The sequence below is a fragment of the Pogona vitticeps genome, chromosome 2 (genome assembly GCF_051106095.1).
Source record: "Pogona vitticeps strain Pit_001003342236 chromosome 2, PviZW2.1, whole genome shotgun sequence".
Classification (NCBI taxonomy): domain Eukaryota; kingdom Metazoa; phylum Chordata; class Lepidosauria; order Squamata; family Agamidae; genus Pogona; species Pogona vitticeps.
The window spans coordinates 116543210-116570935 of NC_135784.1; the positions used below are offsets into that span (position 1 = coordinate 116543210).

At 41.9% G+C, this 27726-nt stretch overlaps 1 protein-coding gene across 11 annotated transcripts in view; it reads right to left on the reverse strand.

Annotated features, from left to right (window-relative positions):
- TENM2 (teneurin transmembrane protein 2) overlaps positions 1–27726 on the reverse strand; it is a 1058578-nt gene that overhangs the window by 12623 nt on the left and 1018229 nt on the right. For all 11 annotated transcript variants that reach the window (XM_078385828.1, XM_078385826.1, XM_078385824.1 and 8 more), the window contains 5 exons: positions 27342–27574; positions 22570–22724; positions 21223–22097; positions 14867–15042; positions 9850–10085 (listed from right to left, as the gene is read on the reverse strand). In XM_078385828.1, coding sequence (XP_078241954.1) covers positions 9850–10085; positions 14867–15042; positions 21223–22097; positions 22570–22724; positions 27342–27574 — 1675 coding nt within the window. The remainder of the gene's footprint in view (positions 1–9849; positions 10086–14866; positions 15043–21222; positions 22098–22569; positions 22725–27341; positions 27575–27726) is intronic.

Below are 27726 nucleotides of genomic sequence, written 5' to 3' on the forward strand. Positions count from 1 at the left end.
GTGCTCAGTATAAAAGTGAGAGGACAAATGTTAGTATAAAAACATAGTCAAGATTTATCAAAGAGCTAGTGGGTGTGCATAGTGACCTTTTGGATGCATGAGATATTCACCTCCCTGCTGAGTACAAGGCAGGATTTAAATAGTTCTTTTGGGGTATAGAAGAGGCAGGACTTATATACTCAGTGAAATGTTTTTCTTCACACAGCTGAACACTTTCCCCCTGATTTAGCCCCAATTGCTTCTGAAATTCTCCCATGATTTCAAAAGCAGTTTGTTATGGCATTCCTGTTTGTGCAAAAGACTGAAATTCATTTGGGCCCATCAAACCAGTTTAAATGAGCTAAATCTATTTTTAGTCCTCAACAATGAGAGAGCCCGCCAAAGAAACTCCAGGTGGAAATGCATTTTGCACCTTTGGGACCACCACTGAAAAAGCCTCTAAACTCCCCCCCCCAATTCAGTGCCTCCTACAGAAAGGCAAAGAAACATTTTAATTGCTTAACTTGAAATGTGGGCAAGTTTATAAAACCAGTTAATACTGGTTCTATAATTGCAGTTTACCAAAAGGTGAAGGTCAAAGGCTGCATGAATGTCTTACCTGGTGAGAAAGAATTCTTTTATCCTAGCCAGGGCCAGCTCTGCCATTAGGGAGAAGCAAACAAGCAGCTCAGAGCAACCCTACAGCCTGAGTGGGTCATAGGTGTGTACCACCCCCTGCAGTTGTGCCAACTCCAGGACTTGGCAGGCGGGGAGGGGTGGGGTGGGGGTAACAGGATGGACGCAATTCTGTCTTTTAAAATATACGAGTATGACATGACAGACAATGACAGCCTTCCATTTAAAGAAAAGCATCTTGTTTTAAGAGCAGGAGCAATTTTAGAACAGGATCCTCTGAAACGTGAAGTGAATAAGGCAGGTAAAGTACACAACACAACCCTCATCGGTGAGAGCCCTCGAAACCCTGCTCATTCACACATTTCCCTGACTGTGGGTAGGTTTTTCATGACTACCCTCATCTTCCTCACTCCAGTGATGCTAAGTGTGGGGGTGGCCTGTATCATAACCTTGAGGAAGTCCATATCAAAACTTTGCATTATGAGTTACCGTAATTTGGCTTGCCCATGGTCTTAGAAAACCAAAACCTAACCTGTCTAAGGATTTAACTGGAACTAAATTTGAGAGGACAAACCCTTGCCAGGCTGTGAGTCTGTGGGAGACAGCTAGCAGAGGTTCCTTTGGACAGAAGCAGATCTGAAAATACTGCCTGGAGCTAAAAGTGTTATGAGCAATTTTTACACCTAACAGTGTTCAATCTCTACAGGTCGCAGTCTAGTAATTGCAGTGCTGTGATTCTCATAAATGATATGGGAGTTCAGATAGTACACAGGACATAAAGAAAGATGGACATTCGAAGAGGGAAGGGAAGAGAGGATCTGAAGATATAGATGGCACAACCATTCAGAATCACATTGGGAAAAAGAACTTAAGCAGTTCTTTAATTTATTCTGAAAGATCAAGCTCTATTTCCCCAGGCCACCTCTCAAATTCTAACCACTTTTCCCTATAGCATTGGTTACTTTACATCCCTCATGCTTTTCTTATGGCCCCATTCGAGCAGATGAATAGCTTAGCTTCTAAGGGAGTATTCTGTGCCTTTTCTCAGCAAGGTGCTGTACAGTCCCAGTCCAGGCGAAATTACTGTTGACTACTGCCCCAGGGAAGACCATTAAGGGATGGGAAGAGAACAGACAACTACATCTGCCCAAGTAGAACTCAAGACCATGGGCAATTTTGTCCCTGCTGAACAAGCCTGCTGCCTGATGAGCTGAATCACAGCCAGGAAGCTCCTTCAGTATTATTTAATGACAGGCCAGGGAACTTTGAATCAGCAATGAACACAGCCAGCATTCATTAGTCCTCAACGCCTCTCTGACGGTTTGGGCAAGAGCCTTCACTGGCTGAGAAGAAAGCCAGCCAGGAAGCTGAAATGTCTCTTCCTCGCATTCCTGCTGCAGGAGAAAGTATACACAGAAACTGAGGTGGAGTAGTGCAATTAGCTGCCTGTGTAGCAGAAACCAAGTTTGCTTCACATCCAGCCTTTACGGGCTAGAGACATTTTCTTCATTCATAGCCTTGAAGAAATATTTTTAAAGTAACAAAATGTCTTAGTTAATCTAATTGATTTGGGCTGTTTCAAATTCCTGGTAATAGTTAGTCCAGGCCCACCACGGGAGAGCAGATTTGGAAAAGAATTCAGAATCCCAGGACCTCTGGAGATTGAATTTGCTGCGTCCTTGACAGCTGCAGCGAAGGATACAAATGCAACTGGTACAGCTTTCTCTCTTGCTGCCTGACCTACAGCAGTTGGAGCCAGGGGTGGGCAACAAGGGGACCTCTAATTCTTTCTAGACTGCCATCCAGTTGTTGCCAGCACAGCCAACACTGAACATTCATGAGAAGGCCACACATTGCCCATCTCATCAATGAGAGGAACAGACACATATCTTGAGAAGGGACAGAGCATGATAGCCCAGCCCTCCTCCAGGAATTAAGTATTTATTTGTTGTTCTTTCCCCTCAGTTGCACACGGTGCATAAGTGGATGTTTACATATGGAGAGCACTTTCCTCAAACATAATATTTATTCAAAATATTTTACCCCACTTTTCTCCCTTAAAAGGATCCAAAGAGACTTGCATCATTAAAAAGGTCTTCATCTGCTTGCAAAAGGATAAAAAAGATGGGACGAGCCTGGAGAGCAGTATCAGAGAAGAACTTCTTCTGTGTCCCCACCAAATTCACCTGTGAAGGTGGTAAGGGTGAGTAAAAAGTCTCCCCTGACGATCTTAACACCTGAGGAGGCTCATGATGGAAGACACGGCCCTTGAGACAGCTTTGACCCAAGCTATTTAGGACTTTATAGGTTAAAACCAGCACTTCGAATTGCTCCCCGACTGGCAGCCAGTGTATCAGCTGTAGTTGGGTGCTGGTGGTTTATGTGATTCCAGTAACCAGCCCCAGTTAACAATCTGGCTGCAAAGTTTTGGACCTATGGGCATTTCCAAGTACTTTCCAAAGGCATCCTCACATAGAGTGAATTCCAGTAATCCAGCCGGGATGTAACTAAGGCATGTGTCACTTTAGCAATAGTCATGATAGATACAGGAAGTATGCTGTTTTTACTTCCTTCTCTGATGGTTCGGTAACTTATAGTTCTCTTATGTTTTAGTCTCCTATAGATTGACACTCACCTACATTTGTCTTATACTTAAGTGAAAGAATTTCCTCCCTCAGCCTTAATATTCAGAATGCTCAATGCCCTTCCCTTGATGATCACATGGTCATAAGAAGAAAGCAAATACTCTGGATGTGATTGGAATGATACTTGAGGGAAGTCATTTTCAGACCTGATGGTCCTCCAGAGAAAGCCTCCCCTCCATCATGACAGAGCATTTCCCGCAGCTTTTTCAAATGGCAGCTGTAATCTCTGAATTGGTCCTTAGTTACTGCAGTCTATGCCAAACAGATGCCAATTCCCACCCCCACCCCCATTTATAGGCAGCTGTCACTTTCTTTAGATAGAGCTTTCTGAAGGTTGTAATGCTTTTCACAGCATGCAAAGAGTTGGTGACTTTAGAATCTTTGAAAGTATGAACAAGAAGTTGTAGTAACCTTACATTTAGCATGTGCTACAGCAAATGCTTTAGTATGAAAGATAAATAACTACATTCACTGGAGATGGACCAAAGAATCCAGGCCAGCCCTGTAATCTAACAAAGCTTCTTAAGCAATTTAACTGTGAATGAACCATTAATAAAATAGAAGTCTTTAAATTAGATATCTTTTGACAGCAGTGACTACTTAAGAAGCATTCATCAGTTCCTGGGAATTTTTTCTTCAGCTTATATTTTACAGTTGCTTTGATTAAGCAACACTTTCTCTTATCCAAATTTAAACAGCACATCAAACAATATGGAAATAGACCTCAAGCCTTTCTTCAGGACATGAAAGTTATTTTGAATTATTTGCACAGTAAGGGTGAGTCCAATTCCCACCCCAGCCCACTCTGCAGGAAATCAGTTACAGAGAAAGTAATTTTAAAATTAATACAACTTTGTATTTGTAAGGAAATAATTTTTAATTATGGCTCATTTTCCTCAATCTAATTTTTTCCACTTAATGAAGTAGCTCTCTTTTTACCATAGTCTTCATTTCCTCAGTGGATAAGTCGTAAAAATTACTATTCACACAGGATTTCCCCGAGAAGGTTTTGTCAAATAGAGTGTCTCTGAAGTAATGAGCTAGCTTTAAAAATGGATCTTAGTAAAGAAAGTCTTTCTTCTTCAATTACTCTCTCAGATTTCAGTGGTACCCTCAAGGAAACAATCCAAATCGGCCTGCATTTTGTGTGTGTGTGCATGTGTCCATGAGGGTGGGTGTTGAATGAGAAAGAGAGAAGTCATTGACAGTTATCTTGAGGATGGCAATTCTCTCAATGGAATTCTACAAAAAGAAATGGAAAATATTACACTAATCATGCACCTTTCCAACTTCTTAAAACTTAATTTCTCTCTCTCTCTCTCTCTCTCTCTCTCACTCACTCACTCACTCACTCACTCACTCACATGCATACACACATATTCAAGAGGTAACGAGACCAATGGACAGACAGAGAGGTTAATCAGCTGAGGCACACTGTTGTGCCGTGTTTGGGACTGGGAGTATTTCAATTTTTACATTGAAAAAAAGTCTTTTTTGCTTAAAAAAAGCAGCACAACAGTGACCAGAATCAAACTTAAGATTTTACTTTGGAGTCAGTGAAACTGCATAAAACATGCTGGTGAATTATAGCTAATTAACAAAGGGCTGGGCGTGCACCAGTGCCCAACACTTGTTTCACTTACGATTTCTTGCAACAACCTGTGAGACTGCCCTTAGTATAGACTCAGTTCCCAACTGCAGGTGATGCTGTCCTGTCCCTCCAGCGCTGCCTGGGGTCCGTACTGCAGTGGATGCAGGAAAATGGGCTGAGGCTGAACCCAGACAAGACAGAAGTTCTGAGGGTGGGCACCCTTGGGGTTGGTGGCCTGGGTGGCTCTCTCACATTTGGGGGGGCTGACCCTGGCTGCTAAGAATGGGGTTCGCAGCCTGGGGGTACACCTGGACCTGATGCTCACCATGGAAACCAAAGTGGTGTCGGTAGTTCGCACTGCCTTTTTCTACCTTTGGTGGACTGCCCGGCTGCGACCCTACCTTGACATGGGGGCACTCACTACCTTGGTACATGCGCTCGTAATCTCAAGACTAGACCACTGTAACGCGCTCTACGTGAGGCTACCTTTGAGGCTGATGCGGAAACTTCAGGTGGTGCAGAATGCAGCGGCCAGACTCCTCACCAGAGTGAGAAAACACTAACATATCTCTCCTGTTCTGGCCAAACTGCACTGGCTGCCCATCCATTTCTGCATTGACGTCTAAGTTCTAATGCTTACCTATAAGGCCCTAAATGGTTTAGGACCTTGATACTTGGTGGAGCGCCTGCTCCACCAAGATCTACTTGGATCACCCGCATGAGTCAGGAGGTGAGGCTGAGGAGCCTGACGCCGAGGGAGAACCAGAGGGAAAAGACATGAAGCCGGGCCTTCTCAGCGGTGGCTCCTCGCCTTTGGAACAACCTTCCTCCGGAAATTCGCGAGGCCCCAACACTAGGTACTTTCAAATGCCAACTGAAAACATGGATGCACATCCAGGCCTTCCCTCCTGTCAACTACTGATTTCTTTGCTTTGCTATTTATTATTTATTTATTCCTGCACTATTTGTTATTGTTGTACGCTTATGTTTTTATGTTTTTTAAAATTGTTTTTGATATTCTGTAAGCCGCCCAGAGTGGTAGAATATACCAGATGGGCGGGATATAAATCGAACAAATAAAATAAAATAAATAAACAGGATTCTGCCCAGCATGTGCAGTGCTCACTCAAATGAGCTCACAAATATTACTCAGAAAACACACAGCAGCTGCTCTGAAATGTCATTTTCTAATGACAGAGCAAGAACCATCACAGAATATGATTGGCATGTTATATTCACTACAAAGAAGACCAAACAAAGCAGCTAACTCCTACTCTCCCTGGTAATAAGAATCACATTATTACTAATATCATGGCTTAAAATTACCTAGTACGCTGTTTTGTTTTTCTTCTGCTTCCTACACTCATACCAGTTTTTCCATGAGGCACAATAGACAATTGCTAAGGGTGCTTGTTGACTTTTCCCACAAACATTACTTGTATTATATTAAGTTAAAAAAAAGAGAAGTCTTCAGGGGTGTCTGCTGTGCTTTGCCTGTATCACGTATCGTTTCTGGCTGATCACTTATTTTTCTCAGTAGCTATTAATACTCATCTACATAACAAAATTACAGCATAAGTCTTAATTACGGTTTTTACCTAATCAATGAGAAGCAGAACTTTATGTACAATAAGCAGAACGAGGCAGAAACACAACTCCCTGTAATCTTTGCATAGAGTGCACTCAGTCAAAGCCTTTCCTTTATGAGTTCTAATGGCTGAGCCTGAGTTTCTTCCTGATCTGGGCTACAGACTTTCCTTGAGCTGTTATCAATGGTATTTAATTATTTTGTTTATTCATTTAACAAATTATTACCCCACCTTTCTCCTTAAAAAGGACCCAAGGTGGCTTAAAATATTGAAAGATAATATTTAAAGTTGAAAACAATGAGTATACAGTGGCATGTTATATCATTAACAGAAAATATTAAAACTAAGAACAATAAGTATATAAATATTTAAAGGGGGGGGGAGAAAGCAAATGTCACTCCGAGATATGGAAACCCCCACAGTGGAAAACATAAGTAGTACTAAAATCCAGTCAAAGCAGTAATGCACAATAATCTATCTCAAAATCACACACAGGTAGCTAATTCCTGAGGGAAGGCTTGCCTGAAAAGAAAGGTCTTTGCCTGCTTTTGGGAGGACAGCAAGGATGGGGCCATTTTGGTGTCCTTTGGGAGGGAGTTCCAAAGTCTGGGAGAAGCCACAGAGAAGGCTCTTTCCTGTGTCCCCATCAGATGCACAAGTGAAGGTGGTAGGATTGAGAGAAAGGCCTCACCTGATTATCTTAATGTTAGTTCCTTGTATAGTTAACAGCCATGGGTTCAAACGAAAGGAAGGGGGGGGGGAATCTTCTATGTAGCCCAGCTCTTTCTTTCCATCAGTGGCAAGCCATCCTATACAGTATTGCAATAACTGCAAACATCTTTGGGTTGGGAGTCCCATTGGCTGTCCTGTAAACTTTTGGATACTGTATCTTTCCCTGCTGTGGATGCCGTCACAATTGCTGCCAATAGCTGGACAGGAATCACAGTGGCTCTCTGTTAAAAAGTGAGGCCAGAATACCCGCTTGCCTCACAGAGCCCCAGACTAATGACACTGAGGAAGCAGGAAGAGGAAGCAACAGGACTGCTAAGATGGTGTCAGCAGTAGCTATGCTTTTGAAGCCACTCTGCCAATATGAGTGGCATAACGTTGGAAGCAGCATCAGCAGGGCAACAGAATGAGGATGAAAAAACCTTGAGGGGGGGACATGCATGTAGTCCACAGCCCATGGGTTGCCCACCTTCTTCTGCAGAAAGAATGGGTAATCCAGAGGTTGTTGGATTGTCCCTCACTACTGGTTGTGATCACTGAGCGTGAAAGGAGTTATAGTTCAACACTTCAAAGTTTAGGGGAGAACTTCTGGTTCAGGAGGACTGGGAGACAGCAAATCAGAATCCTCAAACAATTATTTGGTAATTTTTCACATACTCCAGTAAGCAACTGGCAGAAGTCCAAATAACACTTAAAAAAAAGTCTGCATTTTCTCAAAACCTGGAGCCAGAATGCAAAGTATCACACAAATTTATTGAGATAACCTCCATTAATCACATGCCTTCATCTCTAATCCTCATCCAGGAGTGGACACTTTACCCAGGTGTCACTAACTGACCTGAGTGGTGAGCATTATGCTTCCTGTCTCTTCCTTTACCATATTTTTTCTGGTGCAGCTGCTTTTATTTTATTCACAGGGAAAAAAAGCTGAATTAGAATAAATGAGATGCAAATGCATTCCATGCTTTCCCTCTTGTTTTCAAATTGCACTTTCAGTCCACTCAACCTGCTATAATCTCATAGCGATTTTCATTTAAAAGAGCTAAATGGATATGTGATTACTGTTACAGGAACTAACACAAGACAATTAAATGCTGAGGTGTTGATAGATAAAGCTGTGTTTTGATTTGCATATACATGGTGCAATGAAGTCTGGCAAGAATTCAACTCTACAACTTGTGTGTTTAACTTCTGCTAATTACCACCAGTGACTTTATTAAGGTTTTACTACTCAGAGCCAGGATTATAGCCATTTATTTTAGGGCCTTACTTGTTAGTTGAGAGTAGAACTGATTTCACACATATCCATAAACCCTTAGAATGATTGTTATCAACATGATGCTTCTATAGAATAGCACTTTACCCAGATCACTTACACAGCCTGCATGAGACATGCAGGATTTAATTCCTAATGTCATCTAGCAAGCCAGTCACCCCCCCAAGTGAGTCCTGTTTCATTTATACAACCTGAGGTCCTGCAGAACCCAGTCAAATCGCACACTCCTTCTTTTAGAGATTTCTGGTATCCCCTCATAGATTCTTGATCATGACCATACTTTATACCTCTTTGCAGGCCATATGGTAAGGTGGTTTGTGTGATTCAAACTATGCATTTCTGGAATGCAGAATGATTGGAAATTTGTGATGACAACTGCTAAACCACATAGCTTGCTTCTTGGACAAACACTGCGGCTTGTCTGTAAATAGGCACCTTGTGGCATTTGCCACCTAATCCTATGAGATGCAACACTAGCCATTATTCAAGCATGCACTGAAAGTTGCAGTTACTAAATAAGGAAAACAAGAAGGAAATACCAGTCTGTGAAACCAATAGAAGTTCCTGCAGGATAGAGCTAGGAACTATTCAAAGACAGCTCTCTGTTTTGTTAAAACAACACAACAAAACGCACTGTAAGACTTGCCCATGCTGTTTTCCACCCTGCTGGGATTGTAGCAGAAGTAACTACTCACAAACTGAGTGTGAAACTGACCTGGGATAAAGAATCTGTGTTGCACTACCTGGTTTTGGAAAGTGCTTCTCAAGTAAGATTGTCTGTGTTACCTTTTCAGTCTTTTTTTTAAAAAAATGGCCAGGCTTTCTTAAATGTTTAACTTGATAGTATTTTATATGTTCATTACCTTTCAATAAGGCTGTATCATTTCAATATTTTGTAAACTGCTTTGAAATGTTAGACTCCAGAAAATGCACACACATGCCAAACATAGTTCCATACTGGCTAATTTTCTTTAAAAACACATATAACCAGGGATTGTCCATGGTCTTAGCAGTGGGTTAGGCCTTGGTCTGAAGTGACAGGTTAAGGTCCCCCCACCCAACGTGGGTCAGGAGGAGCTCTTGGTATAGCTAAAGAGTAACTTTGCCACATGGAGGATTAAAATAAGACACTTATGGGCACTAACATCAACATGAATGGACCCTGGGATAAAAGCAGCATTCCTAGCCACATACCTCTTTGGCCTTTAAATTTAACTTTCTATCTCTAATTTCATATACTGTATGTCTGTGGCAGTCCTATGTTTGAAGCATGGATCTATTCATAGGTAGCCCTAATATCCTGCAGAGCTCTTTCAGTTCTGACAGACAAACAAACACATATTCACATGTGAAAATAATATAGGGCATTGGCCGGAAAAAAAAACAGCAGTGTGTTATACTTACCCTGAGTTTTCTTCCAAACACAGTAACTTTTCCTTTAATCTGTTCCTTTCTGAGGCGCCATTCTATTGAATTTAAGCCATTTTCCATTGGCAGTGAAATGTTGCATCGACCTATTGTTGGGGTCACAGTACCAGCAAGGACATGCGGCTCACTGTGGAAGCTAATACTCATTCCATTGGCATACATCACCCTCAAAGTGCCATTATTGCAGAGTTGATAGCTGTTCCTCACTTGATCTAGAGCAATAATTGGGGGGAAATTACTTAATGCATTAGTCATAAAGAAAACATATTACCTAATCTACTAAATTTTCATGGTGTTTTTGCAGATTTCAAATGATGTTTCCCAGCAATTACCGCTTGTGTCACGGTAAGGTGGATATCTGAGATGTTATTGATTTATGTAAAGAACTGTACCTATTAAATATCTGAAGCCTAGAGAGATACTTCAGTTTATTAGAATTCTGTTTCCCAGTTGCTCCTTAATTGTAAATAAAAATGCATATTGATTTTTTTAAAGCAAATATCATCAATATTTGTGGATACATACATAATTTGAGAGAAACTTGGAGGAAAAATGATTTTAATTGAAATGCTGGGCCAACAAGAAGTCTTTTCGATTTCAAAATGCAAGGGGGGAAACGGAAAATGAAAGCTGGCTTTTTCTTAGAGATCAGTAAGCCTATCTTTTCTTTCTACATAAGTTTCAGTGCTGCCTTAGCAGATATATGGCACAATTATAGATTAGGTCTCAGTCCCTAAAGCTTGATGCTCACACAGAATGAGCTGTCAGACACAATCTATTGTGTGGATGTCATTCCTCATTCTGCCTTGAAGAACTATTACTAGCCAACCAGACAGCTGGCCTTTTACTGATTGACAGAAGTTACAAAAATAAAACTTTACATTTATGACTCTGTTATAGCCTTGCCTGGCTGATGCAACCAAATCCGTTCTCTAGAACAATTTGAAAAAGGAGTTTCAGCAGCAAGACAGCACAGCAAGCCGCTGCCATGAAAGGACCACTATCCTTTTGTCAGAAGGAAAATATCTACATAATTAATCATCTGGTAGCAGGGAAATAAAACAATCAGAACCGAGGAAAGTAGTCCATAAATGTTGACACTTATATGCCGGGAAGCTGTTGTCCTATGACAGTGTTTGTTTTCAACGACATTGCCACTTAATTAAAAAAACATCCTCTACAGAATTTCTTTAGCTGTGGCTTTGTTAAGAGTGTCATTGCTCTTTGCAGTATGAGATCACTTTCGGAAATCTCACATTAACCGCAGGCTATGGCATACATTTCTATTCTTAACTTGAGAAAGCAGGATGGTCCAAGCCTATATGCTTCTCTCAATGATATAAGCAAGATGGTATTTTGACAGCCCAGATTCTTAATCTCAGACGAGAGGCAAACAGGTCAAAGGCAAAGAGTTAAGTCCAGAAGAAAAGGTTATTTAGAACCACTCTGCAGAATGTTGCATCAGAACTAACTTATACAGTATATTCAAGATATAATGCTTTACACATATCAGTGCACGAGATGAAGTAGTCATCCTCCAGTACAGCAGATGAGTAATATCTCTGGAGAAAGCAGAATACTTCTATGTGAAATGTCCTCTTTTGGAATGCCCTTTAGCATGTAGCAAAGGCTGTCTTTGTCAGTTCACAGCACAGGTCAAGGGTCAAATTAGACAATGCTTTAAAGGCATAGCTAGTAGCTATAGCTTTTATTTTCCATCTTATGTTAGAGAAAATGCCAGGAATGCCAGCTGAATTTGAGTCTCTAGCACCTGCATATTTATTTGTTTTAACTAGAAATCAGGTAACTATATGAGGGGAAATTGCAAGGCTGGATGTTGTAAACGGATGCCTACCTAAATCAGCATGGAGAAAGGAGAATGTTGCTGCTTCTCAAATGCAGGTCGGAGACTCCTGCCATTGTTTCAGAATTAGGAGTAGGAAACACCAGGAGAGAACCGGAATTACCATGGAAGAAATATTTGACTGGGAACTGAGTAGAATAATTTCTTCAGTGTGAAGGTTAAAAAGCTAATGCTGTCTTTTAGAGAGGAGAAAGAATGAAATTTATAACATATGTCAATTGTATTATAGCAAGGCCTGGAAGTCCCAAGCCATGGTTTCCTAAATGTCTATTTGAAAGGGGTTTGCGATCAAGAGCAAAGAAGATCAGAGCATGTTGAATGTCTTGATTTTCTGACATGGAATAAGACACTGTTGATTTGGGCCTCTGGTACCTCAGCTAGCTCTCCTTTGCGGCAGAAGAGGGCTGCAGTATGTTACTTTTTTTAAAGAAGTCCGGCCTGATGGTGAACCTGAAGATGGATGCTTTTGTACATGCTAATATCAAGTAATACTTTGAAAACAGTAATTACTCACAAAGAACTAATGTACCATTCTTCTCCTAGGGTCTCTTTAGAGCACATTGAGTATAAATGCTGAACACCCATGTGTGGTTGAAAGAAAGTTAAACTACAGTATATGAGATCTGGTTCCAGAGAGGAATGCAACTGAGCTATGCCAGGCATACAGGTTCCACATGAGGAGCCTGCCATTTTTCATGAAGCACTGAGCCGTTGCTTGGTCAACAGACGTCGTCTGTCTGACACTCAGGCTGACTTCTCAATTGAAGCAAGGATCTCCAGAAAGGGACCCTCCCATTGAAAGAGAGCAGATTATTTGGAACAAGTTCAAAGGAGGGCGACAAGGATGATCAGGGGGCTGGAAACCAAGCCTTATGAGGAAAGAACTGGCCATGTTTAGCCTTGAGAAAAGAAGACTGAGGGGTGATATGATAGCACTTTTCAAATATTTGAAAGGCTGTCATAAAGAGGAGGGACAGGATATGTTCTCTATCATCCCAGAGTGCAGGACACACAACAATGGGCTCAAGTCAAAGGAAGCCAGATTTCGGTTGAATATCAGGAAAAACTTCCTAACAGTTATAGCAGTATGACAGTGGAACCAATTACAGTGGTGCCCCGCACCACAACAATAATCCATTCCCCTGAAATCGCTGTTAAGCAAAAACATCGTCCCGTGAAAACAGTTTTCCCATTGGAATGCATTGAAACCCATTTAATGTGTTCTAATGGGGAAATTACCTCGTCGTCCAGGGAAGATCGCCCATAGAGGAAGCCATTTTCCAAGCACCGATCAGCTGTTAAAATGGCTGCCCTGTGAAGCATGGGTCTGGAAAACATTGGGCACCCATTGTGCGGAGCCGGAAAACATTGTTGTGTTGCGAACAAACAGTTCGCAAAGCACAGACCTAATAGACATCAAGAGAAAATACCCCATAGGAAACATCATTTTGCCATCGCTATAGCGATCGAAAAAAAGTCACCGTCCTGTGGATTCATCATACAGCGGGGGCGTCTTCTAGCAAGGTACCACTGTACCTCGGGAGTTGGTGAGTGCTCCAACACTGGAGGCATTCAGAAAGAAAGATAATCACCTGGCAGACATGCTTTGATTATATTCCTTCCTTGAGCAGGGAGTTGGACTTAATGGCCTTGTAGGCCCCTTCCAACTTCACTTTTCTATGATTCTATGATATTTCTCATTCAAAATCATACCACCAGGATGCAGAGGAATGAGTAGGAATGTGATAAAAAGGAAGGTCATTTTCAGAATTATCACAATCTTAGTTGGAATGATGATGTCAAGTTTTGGCCACAGATCCTTCAGTCAAGCCAAAAATCTCATTTGGGTGAAAACAATATTTTTCAGCAGAGGCCTGATTAATTTGTTTTCATTTAACCCTTGCTTTTCTCTCAATCAGGGGTTCCAAGATGGGACACAGTGAGGTACAATGTCTGCTTCAGACAAATGAAATAAAGATGTGAGCATCCTTGAAGAACAAGACAGTGTGTTTCAGGGTTAGCATTTAAGGCAGGTGAGTGGCATGTGTTGAGAATTGGCTCCAGCAGCTTTGAAGGGATACAGGTCTGCTTCAAGATAACAGCTTCAGCTGCAAGTTGAACTAATGCTGAGGTTAGCATCAAGTATGAGGCATATATTTCAGCCAGAATGTAAGATGTGGCTCAGTTTCTGAAACACCAGCAGGGGATTTCTTCAGTTTACATTCTACAGTCCAGAAGAATGAAGCTCCACATCTCTATCCTTGCATTTAAAACAAGCATGATTCTTAGATTGCATAGTACTAAAAACTATTTAGAAATCAAATAATAAAAAAAAATGGTTTTGTGTAAGAGACCAGCAATTCATTCCACCACCATCACAGCTGAAACTGAATACTGTACTAGGAAGGTGGGTACTATGAACACAAAGACCAGACGTTCAGAGGCCTACAAAGCCAGGTCTAAAAGAAAACTCACAAGTGTGATGAACAGTTCCTGTAGTGTTGAACAGATGGATCTGCATCATCTATATGATTGCCAGATTTCAGGTCACTGGCCGAAATCACAGAAAGTTTCCCTGGATACTGATCTCCCTTCATTCCTAATGGCCATCATGGCTCGCTGGTTCAGTACCTAAAGCTATTTGGTCCAAGCACATGCATCTACTGGCTATCTAACCAGTCACCTTCCCCTGCCACTGCCCTTTTGGCATGCCAGCACTGAGGTTCCAGTACAAGCTGAGAGTGGAGCAGCAGCATCACAACTAATGAGGCTTCTTGTTCCACAAGCCCTTGCAACGGCACTGCAAAGCTCAGGATAAAATGCACAGCCCCACCCCTTTTCAGTCCCCTCAATGTGGCATAACAAAGACCCACCACCTGATCTCAGGTTTTAGCACTGAAATGGGATATGGCCGACCTAGTGACCCCAGCACCAGCACACAACATATAATATTCAAGCTCCATGTGTGGATGGTAGTGGTGATAACAGGGACTTTCCTGAACTAACAAGTGATAATAAATATTAGGTGATCATAGACCGCACACTACTATGAATGCTAGAAATATGCTATATTTGCACGCTGGCATTGTTTTGCTCATACGCGGGTGTTTGAGAAGTGTGCTCCTGTACCTTGAACAACAGTATAGGATGCTTCCACAGATGAGAGGTTGGTGATTACTGTGACATCATCGTCTCGGTTGGAATTTTCAATATCGATAGTAATAGACTTTTCCATTTCACGATGAAGGCTGGTTACTACACCAGTAGGGCGAGTTACATTGGTCAGGCGTCCCTCATGGTCATAACTACAAGATGCAAGAACGAAGTTTCATTACATGGCTTTTTTTTAAAAAAAAGACCTACATCTCTCTTTCTCTTTTACCTCCCATGCATCCATGCTGAAATAAAAATGATGATGAGCTGGAAAAGTAGCAAAAGCAAGTAATTTCACTTAAGATCAGTAAGAGGACACATGTTTTCAGTGATCAAATTCAGGAAGGGTGTACCAGAAGATAGAGACAATGCATGGTTAGCTTCATACACCAGAAGAAATTATAAACAAAGGACCAGAAATATATACATAGCATACCTCTGGGAGTGTTCCCTTCTACTCAGCATCACACAGTATCTGGATATTCTGTCAAGCTCTTTACGAAGTATAATCATAACTCTCTTTTTTTGCTGCTGTTTACTAAACAGATTTCTCCCATTCCCCTACCCCCACCCCTGGTGTTAACTAGAAATACTGAACCCAAGTTTTCCAAGTTTTGAATGGCATGGGAGGTTTCATGGGCTGTTTGGCAACCTCCCATGAAGCTGAGTCCGCTGCTTGCTAAGGTAGTCCCGCCCATTGTTGAACAGCTCTGACTGTCAGTAAGTTCCTCCAAACAGTCAGTGCCTAAGAAGGGAAAATAACTGAAGGCCAGCTGAAGTGACAGGAGATTAGTTGTGCTAGATCCAAATTGCTCCCATTGTGGTACAGTTTGGATTCTGTGTGCCAGCATTGTGGCCAGGTACACAGTCCCAATAAGGTTTGAATCTAGATGGGTTCCTCCCTGTTCCAGCCCTTTCCCACCTTCCTTCTGGCTCTTTTTCAGTACAGCAGTTCTGCTGGCAGATCTCTGGGATCAGGCAGGGGAAGGGAGTCCAGCCAGTACAAGGGCCTTTCTATTTTATTTATTTTATTTATTTATTTTATTTATATCCCGCCTATCTAGTCAATTAAGACCACTCTAGGCGGCTTGTCAGCAAGAGGAGATTTCTGCCATCAAAAGAGGCTTGTGTCTATTCCTCACCTCCTGTAAACTAGTGCATTTCTTTGAAGTACAATTCCACTGCCTCAACAATATCCTGTGGCATGTGTCCCCAAATGTACAAAGCAATGAGTTAATGGTGCTTAATAACCATTGTTTTGCAACTAGACTTTGGCTACAGAGACACACGCTTTGAGTAAAAAAGCTGCTGCAAAAAGCCAGGCTTAATAATGTGATGGAGTGTGGGAATTGCAAGCTATTATAATCAGAGCATGTAGGGGGCCAATTCTGGTTTCTTCTTTCACTTGTAAAATATGTTTATTTCATTTTATTTAAAATATTGTGGTTATTGAACCCACCTTCAATAAATAGCCTCTGCCCTCAGCCCACCCTATCTAAGAGCAGGGGAGATGAAGGGGTTCAGAAATGAGCAATGTCATTTTAACAGAAGGGGAAGCTTTATAGAAAGAACTGGGGAAAGAAGTGGGTGGCATCTGTTTGGGAAGCACAGAAAATGCTGATTATTGTTCAGGGAATAGAGATATTAATGTCGTCTCTCATGGCACAAGTGGATTTAATAAAGCAATTTAAAATTATGGATATGGTAATAATTACTTCATTTGGCAGAAGAAAGATGTCATCTGGTGCAAATTGCTTTGATCATTTTTCTGAAAGCTCTGGATCAGCAGTTCTGGGGCAACAGAGTATTTGTGTTATCAGGGTTTCCCCCCCCCCCACAGGCAAGAAGGGGAAGAGCAATATCCTAATGAGGCAGTAATTGCTAAAACGGGCAAATTATCCCATTGTATATGACCCTTACCATCTAGACATAGTGATATAGTAGTGTCCAGGAAGACAAGTAAGCAGCAGGCTAAGCAGGACAGAGGGCATGACAACTGTGGCTTGGAAACACATTTCTCTTCAGCTGGGACAAGAGTCCCCTTGACTAGATTGCACTGGGATGCCGAGTAAATAATATGACCAAATTATTCCATGGACTTAGGAAACAGGCCTCAGCAAATATGTTTAGTAAATAATGATTATTATGGAGATACCCTTCTTAAGAACCGGTGAGTTGCTGGCAGAAGCATCTCAGAAACATTGGAGAACTATTAATGTTCAGGAAATGCCCTTAATTGAGGTGTATTAACTAGAGGAAAGGAAGGAAAGGGAACATGGAGTTGCCTTTTGCCTATATGTAGCCTCGGGCAAGTTCCAGAGACCCAGGGTTCCTCCTAGAAGAAGGGGATGGTAAGCCAATACTTGATACCGAGAAAATCCTAGAAAGGGCCACCATAAGTCAGAGTCGACTTGACCAGACACAATTATTATTATTAGTTCCAGTAAGTATGTGGCATATCCAGTTTGGTGTAGTGGACAGAATAATGGACCAGGACTCAGGAGGTGTGGGTTGAATGTCCCCATCAGCCCACAGAAACGCACTCAAGGTATGGAGCTGGTAAAATCACTCTCTAAATATCTCACTTTCCTTGAAGGCCATGTTAGGGATGCTCTCACTTGAAAGCTCACAGCAACAACATGGGTATATGGCGTTTGCTTCTAAAATATGTAATGTATTATCACAACTTTTGGAAGGCCTGTACCTGAATGGTAGACAGGCAGAAGGTCTCTCCTAGGTTCAGTGCTCAAGCACCTCCCAGAAGGGCTATAAGGAACCTCTCCCTGCCACTCAGGAGAGCTACAGCCAGCCTACATATACTAGATTGACCAACCTCTGACAGTCTCCCTGTATGCTTTGCTTACTTATTGCTTTTTGAATACTTCCCACTAGCATATCAACTATAGGAATTAGACTTTCCTGAAATTCTATTTCAGGTTGCACAAATTACTTTTAGCATATTTGATTGCTTTGGGTATCCCTTATGCATGGTTTTGCCTGTCTACAATGTTTTTCTTCAGAACCTTACAGTGTGAGAATGAATGAATGAATGAATGAATGAATGAATGAATGAATGAATGAATGAGAGAGAGAGAGAGAGAGAGAGAGAGAGAGAGAGAGAGAGAGAGAGAGAGAGAGAGAGAGAGAGAGAGGCTGTTTACTCTCTGGTGGGATTTGCCAGCACTTTGGCAGATGGAACTTAAAAAGAAAATACTGAAGGGGTGGAAGAAGGTACATGATATATCTGGGCTACTTAACACACTTCATCTGGTCTAATTCAATGTGGAAACAGGCAATATTTCATGCCATCCTACCCACCCAGTCCTAACTGAATACATTGTCTCATCCAGCGCTTGACTTCTTGCAGGACACAGCAGCACCTCCGTCTGCATGGTATCTAATGTGACTGCTGTACTGTAGTCCTTTCAATAGTGTGCCCTCAAAGTCATCTCACATATAGCTTGTTGTGGGTTTTTCAGGCTCTTTGGCTTGTTCTGAAGGTTGCTCTTCCTAATGTTTCACCAGTCTCTGTGGCCAGCATCTTCAGAGGACACCACTCTGTGCTCTGAAGATGCCAGCCACAGAGACTGGCGAAATGTTAGGAAGAAGAACATTCAGAACATGGCCAAAGAGCCCGAAAAACCCACAACAACCATTATATCCTGGCCATGAAAGTCTTCGCGAATACATTGATCTCACATAAATCAGTGTATTCAATAACTATGGTAATTCACAAAACTTGTTTGGGATTGTAACTAGATAAGTAATGACCCACCTCATTATATATCTATGCCTCCACTAATGAAGCTGAAGAATGAAAATAAACCAACAGAGTAAACCGTAGGGTATGGATTCCTCTCTGTTAAGAATGTAATTTACTGTTCATACCACTGTTCCGTGATGTACTAAATGATGACTCTTGCAAGATGATTGTAAGCTATCCATGCAAACAAAAATTTATGGGGTGATTACCCATGTCCTGATCTGGCAAATAATAATCCAGCTTTATCAGTAGGATCTAGGAAAGGAGGCATACCTGATCATGAGGAGTAATCCTATGAAACAACCAGGAGATGGCAGTGTGTTCCTATTTAATTGATTGAACATCGTTCTTTCTTTCTTTCTTTTTTTAAATCAACCCCCTTAGAAAATGTGGGTTTTTCCCAATCATACTTGCCATATGGTTATTTATGTCCTTGAATTGTATTCAATTGGTATGGGTATATACATTAAATGTCCAAACCAGGCCAAATGTAACACAGAAGCCTGTAACGTTTTTGACATAAATCTGTAACTTGTCTTTCCTACAACAAAACAACAACAAAAAGCAACCCTAGGCAGTCTGTTAATTAGTGCTTAAGGCTAGGATCAGGTGATGCTCTCTCTCTCTCTCTCTCCCCAACCTTACACCCCATCATCCTACTATCATATAGAACCTCCAATACCAATTTCCCAGTTTTAACCTATTGGTACCTAGCTCTGATTGGTATCTTGAATGTCTACGCTCTGCACCATTTCAAACAGTGCGGATGGATTGTTCCCCAAGAGGAATAATTGTGTGCCATCAAGTCAATTCAGACATATGCTGATCTTTTCAGGGTTTTCCAGGTAGAGAGTACTTAGAAGTGGTTTACCCTTCCCTTCTTCTGGGGGCACCCTCAGACTGTGCAACTTCGCCCAGGGCTACACAGGCTGGCCCTTCTGAGAGGCTCTGTGAGGAACTGAATTCACAACCTTTAGCTCCACAGTCAGATACCTAAGTCACTGAGCTTTCCAGATAGCTAGTTATCAGGCCTACCCCATTTTAAAAGGCAAGTTAGTGTGCCTTCTCAAAAGTACTGTTGTGTGTGAGTGAAAACTCAACACAAGCAACATAAACAGAAAACACAGGCATCACATGGTGAGTTCATATTCCAGTCATAACCAACCATGTTAATGGTGGGGCATTTGAAATCCTCCAGGTATTGTTGGACTTCAATTACCACCAGCCATAGCCAGCATGGGATGATGAGCTCTGAGGGGAGATATACTCCTCAAATCTGACATGTATAAAGATCTTTCTACAAAATGGTATTTTTATTCATCAGCTGTTTGCAGAATGTCACTTCCTTGAAAAAAATGTGATGGTCCATTCTTATTACTATGTGTCTGAGAACAATTGTAAAGACAATAACTTAATAGGTATATTCCGGTTTTGCTGAAGTTTTTTTAAATGCCCAGCACTTTATCAGTTATCTGTTGTAGTTAAATAGGATTTCTTTTTGTCTTCTACTCTAAAAGTTCCTAAAGGGTTTTTTTTTTGTCTTCTATTCTATCAGCTCCTAACATGAATATAGTTCTGAGCTCTCCACAAATTATATACAAATCACATTGCATTTCCCCCAGAAATCTTGGGATCCAATTTCCTCACCAATCTCAGCAGCAAGCAATCAGTAACATTAATCAATGCTTTATCTGCCCATATGGCGCAGGGGCCCAATATCCTGACATTTGAACAGCAATACTTGTCATTTGAGTTCCAAAAGGAAAGGCAATATTGAAATCCTCGGAGAGAGGAAACTTAGTGGGGTGTAGCCATAATCTATTAGGATATGAGTTAGGCAGAGCAAGTACAGGAAATAAATATTCTCTGTCCTGCTAGACAAGGTCAACAAATTTGGGTCACGTTCAGCTAGTTGCTATACAAATCCATGCATTCAAAAGCCCATAAACTGTATGTGAATTTCAGGCTGCTGAGCACTACTGTACATCACTTTCTAGGAAGGGCATCTGTAACATTGGCAAGGTTACTGGAACCATTCCAGTGCCATTTTTTCTGCAAACCATGTGTAAAGACCACACAACATCATCCTGCACATTTGTGCTGCACTGAAATTTATAACAGAATATACTTTAAAGCAAGCTTTAGACTTCATGATAAAGATACATCGTCATGCTCATAGTGAGATGTTTTACAGTATAATGCAATTAATGGAAAGGCAGTTTTTTTTTCATCCTTGAAAAGGAAAGGATCCAGCCAATAAATTAATTCACAGGACAGGACCTTTCCACCTTATATAACTTCCTGCCTTGCAGTTCTTACCTCATTCTTCTCTTACCTATTTCCTGCTTCCTCCGTTGGCTTTGCTAGATTTGCACCTCGAGGAAACATTTTGAACAGATTATGCCAAATAAGAAAATGTGTACAAAACTAGCAGTCAGTCTGAGTTGGGGGTCAATGTGTGTTTAGATCTGCCTTTGCCCTGTTCAGTCACGTTCCATGAGGAAACCCTACACGTTTCACCACCTGGACAAACAATGCTCATGCAATGTGATTAAGAAAATGGTCTTACTCATAAAAGGTCGTCCATCCTGTCTCATCACTTTTTGTTGCCAAGAGACCACTGTTCCCATGATACGTCATTAACCCAAGTTCCAAGGTCTGGGTTGATACTACTTTAAGACCACTGTTTGTGCCAACAGCAAGAGTCACAATTTGATTGTCAGGCATTAGAAAATGACGTGGTGCTCCATTGGTATCCCGCCGAATCTTGAGAGAGTTCCCATTGTTGTCAATCACCTCAGTCACATCATTATCGGCACTATAGGTGAAGTTGTACAAATATTCTCCTGTAACAAGGCTGAGGGTGTACTGGTGGATCCCATCAATGTTGAAGACATACAGTTCCTGCTCTCCTGGAGATGCAATTTCATATTGGTTGAATGCGTTCAGAACAGGCTTGTTTTTGCTGACAGCCCTGATGCGTATATTTCCGAGATCTGCTATGTAAATGGTGCCATCTGGGGCCACAGCTAAGGAAGATGGAGTGTTTAAGATGGCATCAGTAGCATAACCGTCATCACCAGCGTAGCAATTACAGTTGACATCATTTTTGCAGTCACAGTCAGAAGCTGCCCCAGCTAGAAGGCAAATCTCACCATTAGTGGTGACCTGGCGAAGCCTGTTAATTTTCTTCTCGTCCGTTTCGCTGATGTAGAGGATTCCAGTGTGTGAGATGGCGATGGCACTGGCCGACTCAAGGGCAGAATGAATGGCCAGTTTGCTGAGTGAGTAGTCTATGCCAGGAACTTGGCAGTGCATTGGACGGCCAGCAATGATGCTAACCTGGTGGTTCTCCGTGATTCTCAAAATGACATTGTTCTCCAGGACATACAGTGAGTTATCCATTGGATTAACAGCTAGGTCAGTTGGCCACTCCAGACGTACCTATGAGGTGCACAATAAACAGTGACTGCTTGTAAAATCGCCTGGACAAAAATACATTTCTTGGGGTGCATCTAAACCATATGTGGAGAAAGAAAATAATGGGTTGAGGTCCCAGCTGAACAAATCAAGGAACAAGGTGTGTACAGTTTACTGTGCATTAATCATTAATCATTAAAACTAAATACAATGGCTCTACTGGGTAGTTAGATATCCAAGACGTAGGATTCAGAGCCATAAAGAGTTACAGGAAAAGCAAAGCTGATTAAATACAACATTATCAAAGTTTTATTTGTCTGTAACTGATGTATGTCACCTATTTCAAACAAACACTGCATGTTAACAATAACTTCAAGAGTGGATATATAGTGTTTTCAACAGAGTGGATATATAGTGTTTCCTGGGGAGAACAACTAGGCATTTATCCAAAATAAACAGCCGTCTGTTTTCTTACAATGGGGAAGTAACACTCTACCTGGGTGACATCCATGCTGGAATCACAGCTTAGTGGCCGAACGGCAGTTAGGTCATTAGAGCCCAGCAGAGTTGATATGATTCCATTCTGGTCAACTTTCCGGATCATGGTAGCGTCAACAAAATACATAAGGCCATACTTATCCACTGCAATTCCTGCCAGGGTGCAATGACATTTTTAAAAAATGAGTTCTCTGTCCTCATGTTTTGTTGACTAATTTATCATGAACAGGGATAATGGTGTCATCACTCACTTGTATATTTGCTCATGGTTGGAGTATGTGTTAAAATACTCTGTTTCAGCCAACAGAAAAAGCACTGTGCCATTAGACTGAGTGAAATCTTTGGTTCTGAATATTCAACAAATTAATTTGCGAGCCAACATTAACATTGCTGATTTGAGTGTTCTTATTCTTTGTGTTATATAAAACAAGCAATACACATTCTGCTTTTCACTTTTTATACGTAAAAGGTCTGCTTCCTCTACAACGATATATTCTCAGAAGCCTGGGAGTGCAATTTTTATACAGTATTCTACCAACACCTCACACCTGCATCTCAGGCCAGCTATAGCCTCAAGACTAATATGACCTCAGCTGTTCCTGAGGAAAATGCCTAAATGCCATCTTTGGGAATTGTGCTCCATTTCTCCAAGTATACATACATGACCACCAAAGGTAAAATAACTCACAGCTTCTTTCTTAGCTGAGATCCTGTGGTCTCTGGGTCTCAAAACTCTTTTTCATTCATTCTGTTGCTTGGACCTCTGTGGTTCCAGTGAGCAACCTTTGTATAGAATGATTTACCTAAACACTGTTACTCAGCTGTTTCTTACTATACATTTCCTTCACAGTAAATGCAACTCTTTTCTTCTCGGTAAGCCCTAGCACTCAAAAAAGATATATCAACCCAATCCCCATAGCTAGCCTTTGCTTAGCTGTTATTAAGCCAATAAAATTCCTTAACTTTTCTCTGACTATTCTTTAGCCCTTATCTTTTCTGTGCTTCGCCTTTTTTTCATTCAGCAGCTCCTGTCCTTGAGCAGCAGAAGCAGGTGCAGTTTCAGCACAGACCACCGCTCTGCTGGCGAGGATGCTTTGCTGGGGGGAGCCTCTTTGCCTCGCCCTCCAGGATAACGTGAGACTGCTAGGTCTTGCAAACGTATTCAGGAGAGAAGGGGGGGTGAGCGCCCATTTAAAAGAGTGTTCCTCCCCCATTTTGGTCTCTTTCAAGGCATGCATGATGAGGTACTGTAGAACATTATTTTGCTGGCTGGCAATTGTGACGCACTTGACTTTGAATCGCATCTGCACCCCCCCCCCACACACACACACAGTTAGAGTTTGGGCACTTGCTTTCATTTGGACACTAATTTAATTGGCAGAAGGTGTAAAGGAAGGAAAATAATTTTTTTAAAGATGATATAGACGGACGGACGGACGGACGGACGGACGGACGGACAGACAGACAGACAGATAGACAGATAGATAGATAGATAGACAGATAGATAATTTAAAAAGTCAGGAGCAGGGACGTTTCATCCTGAAGTGCCGCTGCAGCCATGCTGCCAGGTAGAGCCCAGCATTTTAGGGCAGTGGGACAGATCTTGGTACCGTCTGCTGTTTCTGAATTTTATACAGGAATAAATAAATAATCAATATTTAAAATACGGGGAAGGGACTTCATATTAGGAATAAAGAGTGGGGGCTTGAAGCCCAGGGGTGGTCAGAGCAAGGCCGGCTGGGGTTGCGCTGTCTATAGGACTGCGCAAACCTGGGGCAGGGGACTTGCCTGTTTTCATGAGAAACGAGACCCAGTTATACTCGTTCTGCACTATGGCAGGCCTCTCTTTGTTGTTGGATTTAATAAAGCATGGCCCTGGTTTACCCCATGACTTTCTGTCTTGCGTTATTATTCTGGGGTGAGGTGGAAAAGAAGAATGTCTTGATTTGCTGCTACAGCAGAAACTATATTTTAGACACCCACCTGTTAATGTGGCTGAGACCATGCAAGGTAATAGCTGGTGGATTCGGCACTACAAACATGATTTTAATCCAAGCAATTAAATAAAACCCATGTTGTAGAAAAAGCTGCAGTGACTTCTGATTAGTTTATTTTGAATGGAACAAAAGCATTATCAAATTAATGCTTATCAATAGTTTTAAAATGAAAAATCTCCTAAAGGCTTCAATAATAGATTTCCATGCTTCACTGTAACTGGGCCAACTACATCTACCGAGTCAGAAGTTATTTATTTATCTGATAGTTACTGAAGATGGAATTTCAATATAGCCAATAGGCATGAATTTATTCTGCTGCTTGCTTTTATTGCTTAGCTCTATTTTCATTCATACTAATATGGTAACTAGCCAAATACAGCTGCATTCCATAGTTGTGGAAGACTGAAAAACAAATACCGACAGAATATAACCTGAAAACTCTAATGCCTCACACAAATTTCAATAATTTTAGAAGGTGTATTAGGAAATCCAAAAATGATACAGTATATCACATAAGTGAGTACACCCCCTCACATTTCATAAATATTTTAGTATATCTTTTCATGTGACAGCACTGAAGAAATGACACTTGGTTACGATGTAAAGCAGTGAGTATACAGCTTGCATAACAGTGTAAATGTGCTGTCCCCTCAAAATTAAGCAACACAGAGATATATTCGCGAAGGCTTTCACAGCCGGGATCTAATGGTTATTGTGGGTTTTTCGGGCTCTTTGGCCGTGTTCTGAAGGTTGTTCTTCCTGATGTTTTGCCAGTCTCTGTGGCCGGCATCTTCAGAGGACAGCAACCTTCAGAGGACAGGTTGCTGTCCTCTGAAGATGCCAGCCGCAGAGACTGGCGAAACGTTAGGAAGAACAACCTTCAGAACACGGCCAAAGAGCCTGAAAAACCCAGAACAACCAACACAGAGATATTGATGTCTAAACCGCTTGCAACAAAAGCAAGTACCCATCTAAGTACATCCCGATGTCCAAATTGGGCACAAAGTGTTAATATTTTGTGTGGCAACCATTATTTTCCAGCACTGCCTTAGCCTCTTGGACACAGTTCACCAGAGCTTCACAGGCTGCCACTGGAGTCCTCTTTCACTCCTCCATGACGACATCACTGAGCTGGTGGATGTTAGACACTTTCCGCACCTCCACCTTCCATTTCAGGATGCCCCACAGATGCTCAATAGGGTTTAGGTCTGGAGACATGCTTGGCCAGTCCATCACATTTACCCTCAGCTTCTTTAGCAAGGCAGTGGTCATTTGGGAGGTGTGTTTCGGGTTGTTATCATGTTGGAATACTGCCCTGCAGCCCAGTCTCTGAAGGGAGGGGATCATGCTCTGCTTCAGTATGTCACAGTACATGTTGGCATTCATGGTTTCTTCAATGAACTGTAGCTCCCCAGTGCCGGCAGCATTCATGTAGCCCCAGACCAAGACACTCCCACCACCATGCTTGACTTCAGGCACGACACACATGTCTTTGTGCTCCTCACCTGGTTGCTGCCATGCACGCTTGACACCATCTGAACCAAATAAGTTTATCTTGGTCTCACCAGACCACAAGACATGGTTGCAGAAATCCATGTCCTTAGTCTGCTTCTGTATGTGGGCTTTCTTGTGCATCATCTTTAGAAAAAGCTTTCTTCTGGGATGACATTCCTAGACACCAATTTGATGCAGTGTGCAGCGTATGGTCTGAGCAGTGACAGGCTAACCCCCACCCCACCCCTTCAACCTCTGTAGCAATGCTGGCAGTACTCATATGTCTATTTCCCAAAGCCAACCTCTGGATATGACGCTGAGCATGGGCACTCAACTTCTTTGGTTGACCATGGCGAGGCCTATTCTGAGTGGAACCTGTCCTGTTAAACCACTGTATGGTCTTGGCCACTGTGCTGCAGCTCAGTTCCAGGGTTTTGGCAATCTTTTTATAGCCTAGGCCATCTTTATGTAGAGCAACAATTCATTTTTTCAGATCCTCAGATAGTTCATTACCATGAGGTGCCATGTGGAACTTCCAGTGACCAGTCTGAGAGAGTGAGAGCGATAACACCTGCTCCCCCTTTACACCTGAGACTTGTGACACTAACGGATCTCATGACACCAGGGAGGGAAAACGGCTACTTGGGCCCAATTTGGACATTGTCACAACAAACTCATTTTTGTTGCCAGCGGTTTAGACATTAATGGCTGTGTGTTGTGTTATTTTGAGGGGACAACACATTTACACTGTTACACAAGCTGTATACTCACTGCATTACATTGTAGTACAAGTATCATTTCTTCAGTGTTGTCACATGAAAAGATGTACTAAAATGTTTATGAAATGTGAGGGGGTGTACTCACTTCTGTGATATGCTGTATTTGGCTTTTTGCCTCTTGGTAGAAGCAGGTCAGAGGCCACACATTTGCCCTGACCCAAAAAGAGAGAGAGACATCTTTGCACCCCTGAAAGCTCATGATTCTGACAGTACTGTTTGTTTGTGTAAATTCCTCTTCACAGCAGAGTACACATAATTAAGAAATGTTTTGAAACTCATTTTGGAAGAAAATAAATTGCATGGCAGTGGTTTGCTCCTAGCAAAAGGAAGCAAGTAAAGCCCAAGACAAAACCGTACGTGGGAAATACTTGCCAACCTGCTACGATTAAACCACAGATTAAAAATAACACAGTAAGCAGTGATTTTAATTGTTTTGACAGTTATATCCAGGCTCAATCTGGCTTCAACCTGTTGTTTGCACCCTCTTTTATGTCCCTTACCTCGTGGGCTCATCAAAGTGGCATCCACTCCTTTCCCTCCATCTCCACACCGGGCTTCATCAAAAGGCAGGCACTGCTCCCCTGTCCCTGCCACCACTTCAGAGTTTGCGGCGAGGTCTTTGGCACCAGTCAGGCTTTTGACTCTGGAGATACGACGACTGTTGGTGTCCGAAACATAGAGGGAGCCCGAAACAGGATCCACAGCTAGGTAGTATTTGTGGGCAGGGTTGTTGCTTTAGAAGGGGAAAAAAAGGTAAAGAATTTGATGCTTAACTGACTCTCTGCTAGGTTTTCTTTACATCGGTGGTCTGGGGAATGACTGGGGTAGCCTTGAGTAGGATACTATATACTGTATATATATATGATTCTCTTCAGCCAATATTAA